Below are 21,235 nucleotides of genomic sequence, written 5' to 3'. Positions count from 1 at the left end.
ACTAAAGCCCAGGGGACGCCACCGCCAACAGGCCATGGCTTAACCCGAAAAATAGGTGACCGATCATCGGCACCGAAAAAGGGCACGCTGGTGGCGAAGTCATCCGACTCCGGTCGAGATACCGGCACACAGCAATCTCGGGCCCGAGATAGTGGCTCCGAGCAGGTTCGGCACCGAGATAGCGGCACCGAAATGGGTCGGCACCGAGAGACCACGACGCCGAAAGTAAAGAAGGTTTTGTCAGAACCGAAAAAAGCAGCCGAAAAGGTTTCGATACCGAAACATCCGGCCTCTGAATCGAAAACAAGTTCCTACACTGAGGAACAAGGACTGTCCACTCAAATGAAGACACATAGATTTGGGCAGGAATTGGAAACAATAGAGCCAGACTATACACAAAGAAGGCTCCATATCCAAAAAGAAACAGGGAAGATCAGTACTCTCCCTCCGATTAAAATGAAACGCAAACTTGCCTTCCAAGAAAAAGACAAGCAGCCACAGGCAAAGGTGGCTACACACGTAACCCCGCCACCATCTCCACAATGCTCTCCGCAACCATCACTGGTAGCCACTCCACCAATGATGCAATCCCCAACTCATACGGGAATGAGTCAAGATGACCCTGACGCATGGGACCTTTATGACGCACCAGTGTCAGATAATAGTCCTGAATGTTATCCAGCTAGACCGTCGCCACCAGAGGATAGTACAGCCTACGCACAGGTGGTGTCAAGAGCAGCGGCATTTCATAATGTCAGCCTGCATGCTGAGCCCATTGAAGACGACTTTCTTTTTAACACACTGTCGTCCACACACAGCCAGTATCAAAGTCTCCCTATGCTACCCGGAATGCTAAAACACTCCAAACAAGTGTTTGAAGAGCCTGTAAAAGGAAGGGCCATTACTCCAAGAGTGGCGAAAAAATATAAACCGCCACCAACAGACCCCGTGTACATCACACAACAGCTAACACCGGACTCAGTTGTAGTAGGGGCTGCGCGCAAGAGAGCGAACTCACATACTTCAGGAGATGCACCACCTCCAGATAAAGAAAGTCAAAAATTTGACGCAGCAGGCAAGAGGGTGGCGGCACAGGCAGCAAACCAGTGGCGTATTGCCAATTCACAGGCTTTGTTGGCCAGATACGATGGGGCCCATTGGGACGAAATGCAACACTTTATAGAACATTTGCCCAAGGAGTTCCAAAAGAGAGCGCAGCAAGTAGTAGAAGAAGGACAGAGTATCTCCAACAATCAGATACGGTCAGCAATGGATGCTGCAGACACAGCTGCTAGAACTGTCAACACAGCAGTAACAATAAGGAGACATGCATGGCTGCGTACATCAGGATTTAAACCAGAAATACAGCAAGCTGTGCTGAATATGCCATTCAACGGACAGCAGTTGTTTGGGCCGGAGGTGGACACTGTGATCGAAAAACTTAAGAAAGACACTGACACGGCCAAAGCCATGGGCGCACTCTACTCCCCACAGAGCAGAGGCACATTTCGAAAAACACAGTTTAGAGGGGGGTTTCGAGGACAAAGCACAGAACCCACAACCTCACAAACAAGACCCACTTACCAGAGCCAGTATCAGCGGGGAAGTTTTCGGGGACAATATAGAGGAGGACAATTCCAAAAGAATAGAGGGAAGTTCCAAAGTCCCAAAACTCCTCAAAACAAGCAGTGACTTCCAAGTCACAAATCCCCAACACATAACATCTGTGGGGGGGAGACTAACCAAGTTTTACAAACATTGGGAGGAAATAACAACAGACACTTGGGTCCTAGCAATTATCCAGCATGGTTATTGCATAGAATTTCTCAAATTCCCTCCAAACGTCCCACCGAAAACACACAATATGTCAAAACAACATATAGATCTTCTAGGGCTAGAAGTTCAGGCATTGCTACAAAAAGAAGCAATAGAATTAGTACCAAACCAACAGAAAGAGACAGGTGTTTACTCTCTGTACTTTCTCACACCCAAAAAAGACAAGAGTCTGAGACCTATACTAGATCTCAGAACATTAAATATATACATCAAATCAGATCACTTTCACATGGTGACATTACAGGACGTAATCCCACTGCTCAAACAACAAGACTACATGACAACACTAGACCTAAAGGATGCATATTTCCATATACCGATACATCCTTCACACAGAAAGTACCTAAGGTTTGTATTCCAAGGGGTACATTACCAGTTCAAGGTGTTGCCATTCGGAATAACAACTGCGCCAAGAGTTTTTACAAAATGCCTGGCAGTAGTAGCTGCACATATCAGAAGGCAGCAAATACATGTGTTCCCGTACCTAGACGATTGGTTAATCAAAACCAACACGCTAAAACGGTGTTCACAACACACGAAGTACGTCATAGAAATCTTCCACAATCTAGGTTTCTCAATCAACTACACAAAGTCACACCTTCTGCCGTGTCAAACACAGCAATACTTAGGGGCGACAATCAACACCGCAAAAGGGATTGCCACTCCAAGCCCACAAAGGGTTCAAGCATTTCACAATGTAATAAAGACCATGTATCCAAAACAAAAGATACAAGTCAAAATGGTGATGAAACTACTCGGCATGATGTCCTCATGCATAGCCATTGTCCCGAACGCAAGGTTGCACATGCGGCCCTTACAACAGTGCCTAGCATCACAATGGTCACAAGCACAGGGTCAACTTCTAGATCTGGTGTTGATAGGACCACCAAACATACACCTCGCTTCAATGGTGGAACAGTATAAATTTAAACCAAGGGCGGCCTTTCCAAGACCCAGTGCCACAATATGTAATAACAGATGCCTCCATGATAGGGTGGGGAGCACACCTCAATCAACACAGCATCCAAGGACAATGGGACACTCAGCAAAAACAGTTTCACATAAATCACTTAGAACTATCGGCAGTATTTCTAGCGCTAAAAGCATTTCAACCCATAATAAGCCACAAACACATTCTTGTCAAAACAGACAACATGACAACAATGTATTACCTAAACAAACAGGGAGGGACACACTCAACACAGTTGTGTCTCCTGGCACAAAAAATATGGCATTGGGCGATTCACAACCACATTCGCCTAATAGCACAATTTATTCCAGGAATTCAGAACCAGTTAGCAGACAATCTCTCTCGGGATCACCAACAGATCCACGAATGGGAGATTCACCCCCAAATACTAAACAAATACTTCCAGAATTGGGGAACACCACAAATAGATCTATTTGCAACACAGGAAAACGCAAAATGCCGAAACTTCGCATCCAGGTACCCACAAGATCAGTCTCAGGGCAATGCGTTATGGATGAGCTGGTCAGGGATATTTGCTTATGCTTTTCCCCCTCTCCCACTCCTTCCATATCTGGTAAACAAATTGAGTCAAAACAAACTCAGACTCATACTGATAGCGCCAACATGGGCAAGACAACCTTGGTACACAACACTACTAGACCTCTCTGTAGTGCCTCATGTCAAACTACCAAACAGACCAGATCTGTTAACACAACACAAACAACAGATCAGACATCCAAATCCAGCATCACTGAATCTAGCAATTTGGCTCCTGAAGTCCTAGAATTCGGACACTTAGACCTTACACAGGAATGTATGGAGGTCTTAAAACAAGCTAGAAAACCTACCACTAGACATTGCTATGCAAATAAGTGGAAAAGATTTGTTTATTACTGCCATAATAATCAAATTCAACCCTTACACGCATCTGCCAAAGACATCGTAAGATACTTACTACATTTGCAAAAGTCAAAGCTAGCTTTCTCTTCCATAAAGATACATCTTACCGCAATTTCAGCTTACCTGCAAATTACGCACTCAACTTCACTATTTAGGATACCAGTCATAAAAGCGTTTATGGAAGGACTAAAGAGAATTATACCACCAAGAACACCACCAGTTCCTTCATGGAACCTCAACATTGTCTTAACACGACTCATGGGTCCACCTTTTGAGCCCATGCACTCTTGTGAAATACAATACTTAACATGGAAAGTTGCATTTTTAATTGCCATCACATCTCTAAGAAGAGTGAGTGAAATTCAAGCATTTACCATACAAGAACCATTTATTCAAATACACAAGCATAAAGTAGTTCTACGGACAAATCCAAAATTTTTACCAAAAGTTATATCACCGTTCCACTTGAATCAAACAGTAGAATTACCAGTGTTCTTCCCACAGCCAGACTCTGTAGCTGAAAGAGCACTACATACATTAGACATCAAAAGAGCGTTAATGTACTACATTGACAGAACAAAACTAATTTGAAAAACAAAACAATTATTTATTGCTTTCCAAAAACCTCATACAGGTAATCCAATTTCTAAACAAGGCATTGCTAGATGGATAGTTTAGTGTATTCAAACCTGCTATCTTAAAGCAAAAAGAGAACTGCCTATTACACCAAAGGCACACTCAACCAGAAAGAAAGGTGCTACCATGGCCTTTCTAGGAAATATTCCAATGACCGAAATATGTAAGGCAGCTACATGGTCTACGACTCATACATTTACCAAACACTACTGTGTAGATGTGTTAACGGCACAACAAGCCACAGTAGGTCAAGCAGTACTACGAACATTGTTTCAAACAACTTCAACTCCTACAGGCTGAACCACCGCTTTTGGGGAAATAACTGCTTACTAGTCTATGCACAGCATGTGTATCTGCAGCTACACATGCCATCGAACGGAAAATGTCACTTACCCAGTGTACATCTGTTCGTGGCATTAGTCGCTGCAGATTCACATGCGCCCACCCGCCTCCCCGGGAGCCTGTAGCCGTTAAGAAGTTGATCTTGAACATTTGTAAATTTGAAAATATATTACTTTAAACTACATGATGTACATTACTCCATTGCATGGGCACTATTACTAGCATACAAAACTCCTACCTCACCCTCTGCGGGGAAAACAATCTAAGATAGAGTCGACGCCCATGTGCAATGGAGCCGAAATGGGAGGAGTCCCTCGGTCTCGTGACTCGAAAAGACTTCTTTGAAGAAAAACAACTTGTAACACTCCGAGCCCAACACCAGATGGCGGGATGTGCACAGCATGTGAATCTACAGCGACTAATGCCACAAACAGATGTACACTGGGTAAGTGACATTTTCCATATATACACATATACATACATATATAAACCCACGCACACATACATACCAATCGACTGGCATTATCATTTTCTATATGAGCAGCTTGAGGATAAATAATAAATGAATATCAGTTTTTAATGTTTACTATGTATATGCATTCTGTTTTTAATAGTAAGATAAATATATCTAGTTCTATGGGTTTTAACCTATTCAAGGTATTTTAGGACAGCAGGACCAAAGTGAATATCCCATTACTTTAGTGTGTGTGTGTGTGTATATATATATATATATATATATGTATATATATATGTTCGATGGCATCTGTCGCTGTAGATACACATGTTCTGCATAGCTCGCCATCTGGTGTTGGGTCGGAGTGTTACAAGTTGTTTTTCTTCGAAGAAGTCTTTCGAGTCACGGGACCGAGTGACTCCTCCTTCTGTCTCCATTGCGCATGGGCGTCGACTCCATCTTCGATTGTTTTCTTTCCGCCATCGGGTTCGGACGTGTTCCTGTCGCTCCGAGTTTCGGAACGGAAAGTTAGTAGATTTCGGAAGATTTTCGTCGGTATTGTTGCGTTCGGGATCGGCGTAGTTAGATTCAACACCGCATCGAAGATCGACGCGCTCCGGTGCCCTTTGGGGTACTTTTCGATCCCCTGTCGGGGCCTGGTCGGCCCGACCGCGTGTCCAACACCGCCGATGGAACGGACCCCGTTCCGTTTTTGTCCCAAATGCCACAACAAATACCCGTATACAGACCAACATTTGGTCTGTAACCTGTGCCTGTCACCTGAGCACAGTGAGGAGACTTGCGAAGCCTGTCGCGCGTTCCGGTCCCGAAAGACACTCCGTGACCGTCGAGCCAGGAGACTTCAGATGGCGTCCACGCCGACAGCGCACCGAGAGTTCGAGGAACAAGAGGAAGAAGAAACCTTTTCGATCCACGAATCGGACTCCGAGGAATTCGACGATCAAAGAACCGTGATTAAGACGTCGAAAACAACACATAAGAAAAGTGACAAGGCCCAGGGGACGCCACTGCCACCAGTCCATGGCTCCACCCATAAGTTCGGTGACCGACCATCGGCACCGAAAAAGGCCCAAACAGTGCCGAGATCGTCTGACTCCGGTCGAGACACCGGCACGCCGCCTTCTCGGGATCGAGAAAGTGCTGGAGAGAAGCAACGACACCGAGATAGCGGTGTAGAAACGGCTCGACGCCGAGACAGCGGCACCGACGAAGATCGACGCCAAGAGGTTTCGACTCTAAAAAAGAAAAAAAACCACCTCGGAGCCGAAAAAAGATACAGGCAGGGTTTCGGTGCCGAAACAACCCGTAACCGACCCAGGTCCAGGCTCTTATACAGAGGAGCAATCACTGTCCTCTCAGATGCGAAAGCATAGGTTTGAGGAAGAGCTGCAATCCACCGAAGTGGACCATACGCAAAAACGTATTTTCATACAGCAGGGAACAGGAAAAATAAGTACCCTTCCCCCTATTAGGAGAAAAAGGAGACTGGAGTTTCAAACAGACCAGGCGCCACAAACAAAGATGGTGAAAAAGGTGACTCCGCCACCCTCTCCTCCACCTGTAATTAACGTCTCACCGACGCAAACTCCGTCACATTCCCCGGCTCACACCACCATGAGCCAAGGTGACCAAGATCAAGACGCTTGGGACTTATATGACGCCCCAGTGTCGGACAACAGTCCGGAGGCATATCCAACAAAGCCCTCACCACCTGAAGACAGCACAGCATATTCTCAAGTGGTGGCTAGAGCAGCACAATTCCACAACGTAAACCTCCACTCAGAACAAGTCGAGGATGACTTTTTATTCAACACCCTCTCCTCCACCCACAGCTCCTACCAAAGCCTGCCTACGCTGCCAGGTATGCTTCGGCACGCAAAGGAAATCTTCAAGGAGCCGGTCAAAAGTAGGGCAATAACGCCAAGGGTGGAAAAGAAATATAAAGCACCTCCTACAGACCCTGTTTTCATCACCACACAGCTGCCACCAGATTCCGTCGTAGTGGGAGTAGCTCGGAAAAGAGCCAACTCCCACACATCTGGGGACACACCACCCCCAGATAAAGAGAGCCGCAAGTTCGATGCAGCTGGGAAAAGGGTCGCAGTACAAGCTGCAAACCAGTGGCGCATCGCTAACTCTCAAGCACTACTTGCGCGCTATGACAGAGCCCATTGGGATGAGATGCAACACCTCATCGAGCATCTACCCAAGGAACTTCAAAAAAGGGCAAAGCAGGTGGTTGAGGAAGGACAGAACATATCAAATAACCAGATACGATCTTCTATGGATGCAGCAGACACAGCTGCAAGAACAATTAATACATCTGTGACCATTAGAAGGCACGCATGGCTAAGAACGTCTGGGTTCAAACCAGAGATACAGCAGGCAGTGCTCAATATGCCATTCAACGAAAAACAACTGTTCGGACCAGAAGTGGACACAGCAATCGAAAAACTTAAAAAAGACACTGACACTGCTAAAGCCATGGGCGCACTCTACTCCCCGCAGAGCAGAGGAACCTACAGCACCTTCCGCAAGACACCCTTTAGAGGGGGGTTTCGGGGTCAGGCCACACAAGCCAGCACCTCGCAGGCAACACCGTCCAGCTACCAGGGAAAGTACAGGGGAGGCTTTCGGGGCCAAACAGAGGAGGGCAATTCCCTAGGAATAGAGGAAAATTTCAAAGCCCCAAAACCCCTACAACCAAGCAGTGACTCAGGTGTCACTCACCCCCTCCACACAACACCAGTGGGGGGAAGAATAGGTCATTATTACAAAGGATGGGAGGAAATAACTACAGACACTTGGGTCTTAGCAATTATCCAACATGGTTATTGCATAGAATTCCTACAATTCCCTCCAAACATACCACCAAAAGCACAAAAATTGTCAAAACAACATTCCGACCTTCTGGAAATAGAAGTTCAAGCACTATTGCAAAAGAATGCAATCGAATTAGTACCAAACACACAAACAAACACAGGAGTCTATTCACTGTACTTCTTAATACCAAAAAAGGACAAAACACTGAGACCAATCCTAGACCTCAGAATACTAAACACCTACATCAAATCAGACCACTTTCACATGGTCACGCTACAAGAGGTGTTACCATTGCTAAAACTACAGGACTACATGACAACCTTAGACCTCAAAGACGCGTATTTCCATATACCAATACATCCATCTCACAGAAAATACCTATGGTTCGTATTCAAAGGAATACATTACCAATTCAAAGTATTGCCTTTTGGTTTAACAACCGCACCAAGAGTCTTTACAAAATGTCTAGCAGTAGTGGCTGCACACATCAGAAGGCAGCAAATACATGTATTCCCGTATCTAGACGATTGGCAAATCAAAACCAATTCACTAACAAAGTGCTTACAACACACAAATCAAATCATACAAACCCTCTACAAACTAGGTTTCACCGTCAACTTTGCAAAATCCAACATTTTGCCGTGCAAAATACAACAATACCTGGGAGCCATAATAGACACAACAAAAGGAGTAGCCACTCCAAGTCCACAAAGAATTCAAAATTTCAACAAGATCATACAACGCATGTATCCAACACAAACAATACAAGCAAAGATGATATTACAACTCCTAGGCATGATGTCTTCATGCATAGCCATTGTCCCGAACGCAAGACTACACATGAGGCCCTTACAACAGTGCCTAGCATCACAATGGTCACAAGCACAGGGTCACCTTCTAGATCTGGTGTTGATAGACCGCCAAACTTACCTCTCGCTTCTATGGTGGAACAGTATAAATTTAAACAAAGGGCGGCATTCCAAGACCCAGTGCCACAATACGTAATAACAACAGATGCTTCCATGACAGGGTGGGGAGCACACCTCGATCAACACAGCATACAAGGACAATGGAACGTACATCAAACAAAACTGCATATAAATCACCTAGAAATGCTAGCAGTTTTTCACGCATTGCGGGCTTTCCAACCAATTATAACTCACAAATACATTCTTGTCAAAACAGACAACATGACAACTATGTATTATCTAAACAAACAGGGGGGGACACACTCAACGCAGTTGAGTCTTCTAGCACAGAAAATATGGCGATGGGCAATTCACAACCACATTCGCCTAATAGCGCAGTTTATTCCAGGGATCCAGAATCAACTTGCAGACAATCTCTCTCGAGATCACCAACAAGTCCACGAATGGGAAATTCACCCCCAAGTTCTAAACACTTACTTCAGACTCTGGGGAACACCTCAAATAGACTTGTTTGCAACAAGAGAGAACGCAAAATGCCAAAACTTTGCATCCAGATACCCACACAGGCAGTCCCAAGGCAATGCCCTATGGATGAACTGGTCAGGGATATTTGCCTACGCTTTTCCTCCTCTCCCTCTCCTTCCTTATCTGGTAAACAAATTGAGTCAAAACAAACTCATTTTAATAGCACCAACTTGGGCAAGGCAACCCTGGTACACAACACTGCTAGACCTATCAGTAGTACCCCACATCAAATTGCCCAACAGGCCGGATCTGTTAACACAACACAACCAACAGATCAGACATCCAGATCCAGCATCGCTGAATCTAGCAATCTGGCTCCTGAAATCCTAGAATTCGGACACTTACAACTTACCCAAGAATGTATGGAAGTCATAAAGCAAGCCAGAAGGCCGTCCACTAGGCACTGCTATGCAAGTAAATGGAAGAGGTTTGTCTGCTACTGCCATCATAATCAGATCCAACCTATACACGCAACTCCAAAGGATGTAGTGGGTTACTTGCTTCACTTACAGAAATCTAGCCTAGCCTTCTCTTCCATTAAAATACACCTTGCGGCAATATCTGCATACCTGCAGACTACCTATTCAACTTCCCTATATAGGATACAAGTCATTAAAGCATTCATGGAAGGGCTTAAAAGAATTATACCACCAAGAACACCACCTGTTCCTTCATGGAACTTAAATGTTGTATTAACAAGACTCATGGGTCCACCTTTTGAACCCATGCACTCTTGCGAAATACAGTTCCTCACCTGGAAGGTTGCATTTCTCATCGCCATTACATCTCTAAGAAGAGTAAGCGAAATTCAGGCGTTTACAATACAAGAACCTTTTATACAACTACACAAAAATAAAGTCGTCCTAAGGACTAATCCTAAATTTTTACCAAAGGTTATTTCACCGTTCCACCTAAATCAAACAGTGGAACTACCAGTGTTCTTCCCACAGCCAGATTCCGTAGCTGAGAGGGCACTACATACATTAGATGTCAAAAGAGCATTAATGTACTACATTGACAGAACGAAAAACATCAGAAAGACTAAACAACTATTTATTGCATTCCAAAAACCTCATGCAGGAAACCCAATATCAAAACAAGGTATAGCCAGATGGATAGTTAAATGCATCCAAATCTGCTACCTTAAAGCAAAACGACAACTGCCCATTACACCAAGGGCACACTCACCCAGAAAAAAAGGTGCTACCATGGCCTTTCTAGGAAACATCCCAATGCAAGAAATATGTAAGGCAGCCACATGGTCTACGCCACACGTTCACCAAGCACTACTGTGTAGACGTGCTATCCGCACAGCAAGCCACAGTAGGTCAAGCCGTGTTAAGAACGTTATTTCAAGCCACTTCCATTCCTACAGGCTGAACCACCGCTTTTGGGGAGATAACTGCTTACTAGTCTATGCAGAACATGTGTATCTACAGCGACAGATGCCATCGAACTGAAAATGTCACTTACCCAGTGTACATCTGTTCGTGGCATCAGTCGCTGGAGATTCACATGTGCCCACCCACCTCCCCGGGAGCCTGTAGCAATTTGGAAGTTAGCTTCAACTTTGTATATTTGTATATATATTATTTTAGCCTTAAATAGGTACATACTTAGTCACTCCATTGCATGGGCACTATTACTACAACACAACTCCTACCTCACCCTCTGCGGGGAAAACAATCGAAGATGGAGTCGACGCCCATGCGCAATGGAGACAGAAGGAGGAGTCACTCGGTCCCGTGACTCGAAAGACTTCTTCGAAGAAAAACAACTTGTAACACTCCGACCCAACACCAGATGGCGAGCTATGCAGAACATGTGAATCTCCAGCGACTGATGCCACGAACAGATGTACACTGGGTAAGTGACATTTTCAATATATATATATATACACACACACACACACACACTTGCATGACTGTGAGTGGAACAGCTTTTAATAACCAGGCTGTTTAAGGTGTTCCTGCATGCAAACTATACTGCCTGCACTTCAGTCTACTACAAATAAGAGCATCTCTCTCAAGTCAAGAATACATAAATATCCAAAGGTAGCCTGGAAAGAGATGCTGGAAGGCTGTGAAAATGTGATTGGTTCTTACAGTGCCCCTTCACATCCCAGTGTGTGTAGAGGCAATTCCTTATGTGTTAAGATTCCGATGTCAGCATGCACTCTGCTCTGTAAACTTTAGAGGCTTCCTGTCCACTAGATGGACATTTCCCATGTTACCTCAAAGCATATTTGCATCTACTACTCCTTGCAGTTTCTTCTTAGTGACACATTGCACTCTTGCATGATGCAGCTCTAAGTCGAGCAAATGTTAATGGGTTCTGGTAGTTTCCTTGGCTTTTACTGTCCAGAGGCAAACATCTCATCAACTTCATCACATTTATTCTGAATGTGGAGGCTCTTGCCCGTCGTAAGCCAAGCCCCCTCTCATGCCCAACTTTCCTGCTGCAGAAAGTGCTAGTGGCAAAACACCACCAGATCTTTTCTATGCTGGTTATGACCTCACATTGGCAGGGATGATCGCTGTGTACCCTTTAATGTCGCAGGCACTGAAACTAGGAAGTCTTGTGTTCAACCCATTGCTCTGTAGTTAAGGCACGTACATCTCTTTCAAATGTCTTTGCTGAGATACCTATTTTTTCAAATTTGCATCAAAGGTTTCTCTTCCCTTTGTATCTACTAGTGTTGAAAATCCATGGTATGATATAATAAAGTGATTGGAAACGGGCTGTATCTATTGCTTTTCAAGGGTGTAAAGCACTGTGTGCCATGTAAAAATATCAGCTGTGAATTAACTATGCGAAAATGTGGTTAACTAGATGACTAACCTACTGGCAAATATGTAAGGCGGAAAATAAATAAGCTTAATAAAGCTGAGATACTGTTGCTCTGCTTTTTGCCACTGGTGTGCTCACTTTACACTCAACACTTTTTGTCGGTAGTTTATGCTCTGCTCTCCCATTTTTATTGAAAGTAGTTCTAGAAGGAAATCCAATTATGGAAACCTATTGTGTTGTCTCTTTCTGATGCATGTTGAAGTTACAGAAGCTGTACGGGCTTGAGGTTATTATATATGCATATATCACCATAATACAATTGTTCCAGGAACTGAACAATTATGCTTCCATTACGAGCGGTCCATTAATTCTGATGATGCTGATAACTTGTAATTCCTGTTAACCCCATACACTGAAATTTCCAGGCCTTTGGGAACAGTATTTCCAGAGTAGGGAATTAAAGCTTATAATTCTAAGCAACACATAACTAGGGCCTTCGTCATGGTCTAAAATGCCTTTAGGCAGTCTGGACTTCACCCAATGAATCTTGATAGCAAGGGACTGAAATTGGGAATGTATATATTTGCAGGTTCTACAGAAAACCTGAGCTGTTGAATACCTAAGTACTAGAAGAATGTTTTCCTTGAATCAAGAGCTGCTAAAGGCTTTCTTTAGCCGCAGATCTGAAAATTACTGATTTCATGAGCGTACACCTTGGTGAGACGAATTAAACTCTAAAGGATGAATTGAGCTCTTGTCAGGATGGACGGAAGATTAAAGTAGATTTCATGCTTGCTGTAGTGTTGACAGTAGTGTGTTAAAGTGATTCTTCCACTAAAAAAATAGAGTGAAAAAAATAGCAACTAGCCATACTTTCAATGCCCCATGTTTCAATGTCCTGGTTTTAGGAAGGTTTAAACCCTTTCAAATTGACTAGTGAACATGTCCATCAAAGAGTAATAGCTCCTATTACCCTCACCTTTTATAAATTTGCATAGAATGCGCCCCAAGGCTGGGCAAGAAGGAAGTGCTCCTCTTTTGCTGTGGTATGTGTGTTTTGTGTGTATGTATATGGTATTTCTATAGCACAAGCCTAGCCAAAAGACAGCCAATTGCTGTATATGATAAGAGATGAGCATAAAGTCAGTGGAAACTAGTAGGAGAGGAACCTGAGTTGTTTATGATTAATACGTTGTGAAGAGGTGAGTCCTCAACTCTCCCAAATTGGAGGAATGTTGGAAGGGTCCTGATGGATATGGAGATATTGTTCCTGTTGTTGTTTTCTGTTTTATCCATTTTAGTTTGTAATCTGATGGTGTGCTGACCGCGGATGTGCCTAGAAACACCAGAGATAAGGGGCTTGTCAGCAGTAAATGCTGGGGTGCTGGTTGTGATGGCTTTGTAAACAATGCATCTGGTTTTAAATACGCATCGGGCTACCAAGGGAAGCCAATAGAGTTCTATTATGGTGGGTTGATGTGGTCATATTTCTAAAGGCCCTGGATGAGGCTTGCTGCAGGATGCTCCTGAAGGGGTGCCAATTTGGAGTCTGTTAGTGCAACATATTTCTGGTACGTTTGCTAATCTTTTTATGTTGTCACAGTGTTCAGAATGGGAGTTTTTTGTTTTCGTGATTCCGTAAGTTTATCATTGACAACCTGAGTACTCGAGATAGTGCACCCATTTAATTTAAAATCGGTTTTTCAATTAAAGTGCCAGTCAAAGCAGATAGCATTGTAGCTTAGTCTGGAGAAGTGATATTTTAATGTGACTAAGTGGCTGCTGATAATAAGTTGTCCTCTTTTCTCTCACAGGACATGACAAGAGACGAAATTGCTTCCGAGAAAGTGGCTCTTCAGAAAGCTCTGCTGTATTACGAAAGTATTCACGGAAGACCGGTATGCATATTTTTCATCACCACCCTTAATTGTGTTTGCGGCCTTACTGTTAGAAATTAACTTTCAGCTTTATCGCTTCCGTAGCTTTCTTTCGTTATTTGCTACCAAAATGCACCAAAAGGCCTCCAAATGCCTCTTTGTGGTTTGACAGACTGTTGAATGAGAAAACTATTCTAGGTAAACCACACATCAACTGCAGTCATTGTGGTGCTTGGAGGACTTTTATTTTTTTAAACGTTATTTTAATTTTTAACCATGGAGCAATGTAACTCAATTGGCAGAATTATGTTTTGACCCTCAGTAATGGTATTAGTCATCACAGTTCTTCATTCTGCATCCCATTAAAGGGCTATGCATATAATATTTCAGCTCCTCTACTCTCAAACTATTCTGCACTTGGGTTTAGATTTAGGGTGGGTCATGCACCACAGCATGCTATCTGTTTCATAAGTTTGGTGTGCATCTCATGGTGAATTGTTCAGTTTGAGAGCCACTGGGCCTGATCTTCACTGATGAAGGCCTTCAAGCGTGCCTTTCTCAGTTGCAGGTGTGTGAAAAGTAAGACATCGTCATCATCCTGGACTAACCACTCGAGAGGTTTGTGGCACTATGCTGCATCACCCATTTAATCAAAACTTTTGATGGTGCTTGTAGGATAGTGCCCGTCTTGGCATTGTTTCCTTCCCCTGCGCAACCACACTTTTTGCCTGATATCTGATGCTAACTTGACCGAGTGTGTGTGTGTGTGTGTGTGTGTTGGAATCCTGCTAACCAGGCCCCGTGCCTGTTCTGTCGCTACACTGTACCATTGCTTCCACAATAGGTACACCTCTGGCACCCAGCTAAGTCCTTTGTAAAACGTACCTGTGGTACCAAGGGCCCTGAGGTCAAATAATTTTCCCAAGGGCTGTAGCATGTGTTATGCCATCCTAGGGGGCCCCTCACCAAACACTTGCACACTGCCATTGAAGAATGTGTGTGTGGGTGGGGAGAAAGAGGTAAAGTCGACATGGTGTCCCTCTCTGGGCACCATGCCTGTGGCATAGGTAAGTCACCACTGTAGCAGGCCTTACAGCCCTAAAGCAGGGTGCACTATACCACAGGAGAGGGCATAACTGCATGAGCAGTATGCCCATACAGTGTCTAAGTCTATTCATAGATCCTGTAAGTGCAGTGTAGCCATATTGAGTACTGGGCTGGGAATTTGTCATTACAAACTCCACAGCTCCGGGATGGCTTCACAGAAGGCTGGGATGTTTGGTATCAAACGTCTCAGCTACATAAACCCACACTGATGCCAGTCTGGGATTTATTGTGAAATGGACACAGAAGGCATCTTAGAGATGCCCCCTGAAATTCACCAAACTCTCTAGTTTGTGGCTGACTGGTCTATGACAGCCTGCCACTACCAGATGGGTTTCTGGCCCCATTGGGTGAGAGCCTTTGTGCTCTGGGTGGAGGTGCCTCTCTTCCCCCCCCCCCCCCCCCTTCTTTGCAGGAACAGCAACACAACACTTGGCGGTGAGCCTCAAAAGGTCCTGCCATTTGTTTTGCTGCCTCAGGGCACTCCAACAAGTGGAGATGCATGCCTCCTAGCCCAGTCCTCACTTTTGGCTGCAGGTCTGGTGGGAAAATTAGTAAACTCCAGGAGGAGTGTCCACCCCAGCTGGGGCCACCCCTAGGGTGTCCAAACGCTGAGGTGTAAACCCCTCCTGGCAGAATCCTCCAGCTTGTTTTGGAGAGTAATAGCCAGGAGGGTTACTTATGTGCCCACTCCCCAAACAGAGTGGGCACAGGAAGAATGTAGCCATCCTCAGGGTCAGTAGCCATTGGCTACTGCCCTCTGACTCCTGTAACACCCCTAAATCTAGTATTTAGGGTCACCCCTGAACTTTGCTCTTCAGATTCCTGGCGACCTAAAAGAAGAATGACTGAACAGCCGCACCAGCAGAGAAGACTCCAGATGACAACTCATTTGGCTCTAGCCCTACCGGCCTGTCTGCAGCTTCAAGACTCCTTCTACAAATAGGCGACGCATCCTGCAGGACCAGCAACCTCAACAAACCTCCAGAAGACTGCCTGCCTACCCAAGGACCAAGATTTCCTAAGGGACAACCCTTTCCACTCTACACCTGACATCCACGACCCAAGTCCATGTGGCCCACCAGTTCAGAGGAGGTTGGCAGGCGATTCCGACCTCGAGTCCACCCTGGGTTGACCCCTCCTGACCAACATGACGATGCGTGCAGCCTAAATCCAAAGGACCTGACTGCGACCGGCTCTGGTGAAGATTTCCTGACGTGTAAAGGTACCCCTGCACCCACAGTCTCCTGGCCTTGGGGAACCCAAACAACGGTCCAGCAACGTCCAGTGGGCTCTCTATATACCTGCCCAGCTGTTGGTTTTCTTCAGCCGACTCCCTGGACTAAGCTTGCAGCATCTTTGTGATCCCGGAGTTTCTCCATTGAAAAGCATTGGGCACGCAATGCTGAGTTTGCACCCTGCACACAGCCGCCCCCGTGCTGCTGAGGGGTGCTGACCCCTCCTCATCCGTACCCCCACCCCCAATCTTCCTGGTCATGGACTAGACCTCCAAGGTCTGAGCCCTGAAGTTGTAGGTACTTACCTGCAAGCTGTTTCTTTCTAAGTGACCCGTCTCCATAGGATTTCATTGGGTGCCCAACACCAACTTTGACCTCTGCACCGGCCGGCCCCGTGTTGATGGTGGTGCACCCTTGCTGTCTTTCTGAACTTTGCCCTGTGGGCACCTTTAATCCCGAAGACTGGGATCATAAGTCAAGTACTTACCTTCAAATTGTGTTGTTACTTTCCCTCCCCTGGGACTGCATTGCTTTCTATGAGAAATTGCACTGTCTACTTTTGAAATTGAAAAGTATTAATTACCTGAAAATTGTTTTATCTGTGAATTCCAAACAAAGTGCATTTGATACGTGAAATTGATACATTCTTGAAACTGTACTTACCTGCAACAAAGATCCTTTTGGTTCTAGAAATAAAGAAACAAAGTATATTTTGTGATACATAAACATTGGCCTGGAGTTAGTCATGGAGTGTGTGCCTCATTTCTTGACACTGTGCGTAGAACAAATACTTAGCACTACCATCTGATAAGCTTAACTGGTCGACCACACTACAACAAAAGAGAGCATTAATATTATCTACTTAGGCCTCTGTAAAGCCTCTGGGGATCCACTGGACTCTGTGCACACTATACCTTACTTTGGTATAGTATATACAGAGCCAGCTCCCCAGAGTGCTTCTCAGCTGACAATGTTTATTTCAGTAAAAAAATGTGCAATCACTTTTCCTAATTCTTGCTGCACCCTTATTACTGTATGGATGTCGAATGGTTGGCTGATTTTTTGCTTTCTTTCTCCTGCTCAAAGCTAGTCCCCACTCTGCTTTTGGCTCTACCTTCACAACCGATCACTGGCCTCATCCGATCTTACTATTGGAAGAACAGTGTGACCAGACTAAGCAAACAACTTCAGTTCCCTTGGCAATGTTTTATAAAAATCTTTTGTAATAAATGATTCCAGTCTGTTTGACATTTTTTTTCCTTGAACAAATCCCCCCTAGCCGAGATTCTGTAATCCACTGCATCAATCCTCAAAACAGGATGTCCTTCAATTTTACTCAGATCTCTGGTTCACTAGCCTGTAATTGCCTTGTCTTTTTTAGCATACACTTTGTGGATGTATCCACATTGGCTATTCACCAGTATCTAGAAGGAGTCGAGTGAGTGATGCAACTGACAGCCTGTGATGCCATACAACCAGGCACACCATACAGCCTTACTCCTGCCTTATCCTCTTCAAGGTGGACGAGCTGAATTTACTCATCTCTTGTGTTGCATCTCTGTAGTCCACAATAATGAACAAAATTATCTGTTCACGCCTTCTGAATGACCCTGAGTCATATTCTACTTTCCTTTCAAATGCAGATTGAAGGTGTTGCAGTGTGTGTGTGTGTGTGTGTGTGTGTAATTGTCAACCTCGCTTTAGCCACTGGAATGAGTGCTCTGGAAAAGTACTAAGATTGGCAAATGCCCTGCACAGGTTAGCAGAACAAAAAACTATTAAAGTGAATACACAGGTTCAAATCCACGTGAAGGCCCCTCAATAGGAATAAATTGTCTAAACATAGTTCTACCCCCCTGGTGTCTGGACCAGACACAGCTTTCAGGGGTGCACTCAAATGAGACCAGCATTAAGAAAACCACAGGGGCAGCCAGTACAGGAATTTGCACACCGTTGTGGAATTTTAATCCATCCGCCTTTAGCATGAAGCAGTAAAAATGTCTTGCTGCTTTGCCACCTTCTAACAAGGCACCTAAACCTTTCCCTGTCCTCATCCAAAGTCCAGTCATTTAATTTTTATTTGTATTGAAAGTATTTTAGCCATGTCAGTCTTTTTTCAGCACCTCATGCCACACGATACAGCCGTGCTGCTTCAAACATATGTCAAGATCTCCATTAACAAGGGCATTGTTATTGAAAAGATTTTCATGGGAGCCGAAATTTGTTTAGAATTTGACTGAAGAGGCCTGCATAGACCGTATAGAAATGTAGAAACTGGAATTAGTGGGAAAGACAAATATGGCACATCTCTGGAACACAATAAACATTGTTACCTTAAACTTTGTTACTCAGTGGCCAGTGGGTCATTATTTCATTTGTAAGCAGGCAACAAAACTCTGCCCAAAAACCGAAGGAAAAGTCTTGGTCTTTAGTGTGTTTCAGAGGGGGCACAAATGTGTGGGTGCAATTTGTTGAGATGGGATTTAAGTGAAGGAGCCAGGCTAATGAAGCATGGGGCACAGGTTGCAGTGAACACGAGGAAGGATAGGGTTGAGGGAGGTGTGGCACACAAGCAGGCACAGTAGAAAGAGAACTGGGCAGGGAAGGTAGCAGCAAGTCATTGCAGACTGAAGGAGGGCTGGAAGTGAAGTGGCACTTGCAGATTGTTGGGCAGGAATGCAACAAGAGTTGTCTGGCATGGTAAGTAAAAGGTTGTCGGCTCGAACATTTATTTTTTTGGCATCGCACACAAACGTGTTGCATATGGGTCTCTCTCCAACTGTGTCTTTCTTAAGTTGTCTGGTGCCTGTCCTCTTTCTAGGTGTCTTTTCCTTCCTTTCAGTCTCTCGGTTTCTTTCTCTCTTTTTCCCTTTCCCTCTTTCTATTCTTCTGTCTCTTCCCTGTACCTCTGCTCATGTGGATTTCAGAGCTCATTCTTTATCTCTGGTTCCCTCTAGTTTTTTTTTTTAGTTTTTTTTTATTTGGAAAGCTGGGTAAATATGGAGTTTAGACAGTGAGAGGTCAAGCATAGAGAGCAAATTGAGAAGACAGGGATGAGAGAGTGCAAGTAGAATCAGAGGTGAGAGAGAAACTAGAATAGATAGAGGTAAGAAGTTAAAACCAGTAGAGATGTATTAGGAGATAACACATGTATCTTGCAACTACACAAAGGCAGTCCTGTTCTCTAACCCTATGCGTTGCCATGATGGCTTCAGCATTTCGACCATAATCCCAGTTAAGTACTTACATAAATGTAGATTATTTTGTGCACCACTGGCTCAACTGTGGGTTTTCCTGTTTTTTTATTTTTAAATTTAAATTTTTATTTTATTTAAACACAGCTGAGGACAGAAACATGACGTACAGGACTCATAGACATTATACAGACGGCATGCTGTGCACAAAGAGGATACCTCTCTGAAGTTTGAACATGTTAAAGTCATTTGGGACTAGGGAAAGCACAGTCGCAGTAAAATGTTACATAGGGCTTTGAGAGATGCGTAGCAGTCACAGACATTAGAATTATTCCCAAACCTCACAAATACCATTTAGTGTAATAACACTTCTGTAGACATCAAAGATCTAGCAACGAAGGATGAATGGGAGTTTGACTGTGGTGAACATTTTCAAACGAAGTGGGATAAAACGCTCAAAGTGGCCACAAAGTATCTCGTAACACTAGATTTAGAAATATATGTTTTACTATATTGCATATAATGTATTTCACGCCACAGACTTTACATAAGATGCAAACCTCCTAAGCCCTTGAAATACCTCAAATACAATGATCAGTGGAGGCAAACTTGTTCCACATTCCATGATTTTGTCCCAAAATATAAGAGTATTGTATGGAAGTTGCTGATAGATAAGAATAGTAACTCTTATTTCCACCTGATGAACATCCCTCATATGGCGATTATACAAGTAATCACGATATACTGCTTTATAAAGGGTCGATCTGAATATTAAAAAAGTAATGTTATCTGATGTGAACTGTTAAATTAATGATACATTGCTTAAATCGATTTTTTTGGTACTAAGCACAATGGCTCTATTTTTTGTAATACAATATTTCTGTTTTCCAAATGTACTGTTGTAAATGTTTCTATTATGTTATATTGGAAAATAATACAAAAACAAATAGGGAAAATACTAGCTGTCACTGCTTTGCAATTATGAAGGAAGTGAAAGGGATATGGATTCCCTGTAATATGTTCATGTCTTGTTTCTTGCCTAAAGTTATGTAGACTATGTAAATTAATTGTTTACTTGTAAATTTATAAAGCAAAGCGTTCTTGTTCATAAATTTGAACTTTCACTCATAGCTTCACCTTATTAGTTCAGTTTCTAAGGGTCTTGACCTCAAATACATTTACTTTCATAGATTTTGTGTCCTCTTTTCATCCTACCTAAAGCATTTTTGTCAAGAGTCTGATAAGTTGTACTGTACTTACGATAGCCGTGGTCAGTAAGTTGTTCAGATATCTTGGAAGACACATATGTATAAGTAAATAAATATGTCCTCTGCTGCTTCTCCTCCAGAGTCTGTCGCCCTTAACAGATCCTACAGAGAGCACAGTAATAAGAAGCTTCCCTACTGACTTTAAGACAGATGCTGGTCATGGATGTAAAAAGTCTCTGACGCATGAAAAGTTTTAGTATCAGACATGCAGTGCCAACACAGAAACATGGAGTTACAAATTACTCCTACTAAAGTTCCATTCCATTATTAAAGTGCAATAATTCTTTCCTGTAATGTGTTCCCTCTGTCCTTTAAAAATGTTTCTTTC

At 43.8% G+C, this 21,235-nt stretch overlaps 1 protein-coding gene across 6 annotated transcripts in view; it reads left to right on the top strand.

Moving 5' to 3' along the window:
• Positions 1 to 21,235, top strand: part of FAM13A (family with sequence similarity 13 member A) — an 848,928-nt gene that overhangs the window by 742,060 nt on the left and 85,633 nt on the right. For all 6 annotated transcript variants that reach the window (XM_069230260.1, XM_069230261.1, XM_069230259.1 and 3 more), the window contains one exon: positions 14,041 to 14,124. In XM_069230260.1, coding sequence (XP_069086361.1) covers positions 14,041 to 14,124 — 84 coding nt within the window. The remainder of the gene's footprint in view (positions 1 to 14,040; positions 14,125 to 21,235) is intronic.

Source organism: Pleurodeles waltl, chromosome 1_1 (assembly GCF_031143425.1).
Source record: "Pleurodeles waltl isolate 20211129_DDA chromosome 1_1, aPleWal1.hap1.20221129, whole genome shotgun sequence".
Lineage (NCBI taxonomy): Eukaryota > Metazoa > Chordata > Amphibia > Caudata > Salamandridae > Pleurodeles > Pleurodeles waltl.
The sequence above is the reverse complement of the archived record's forward strand: the minus strand, read 5'-3'. Positions and strand labels throughout refer to the sequence as shown.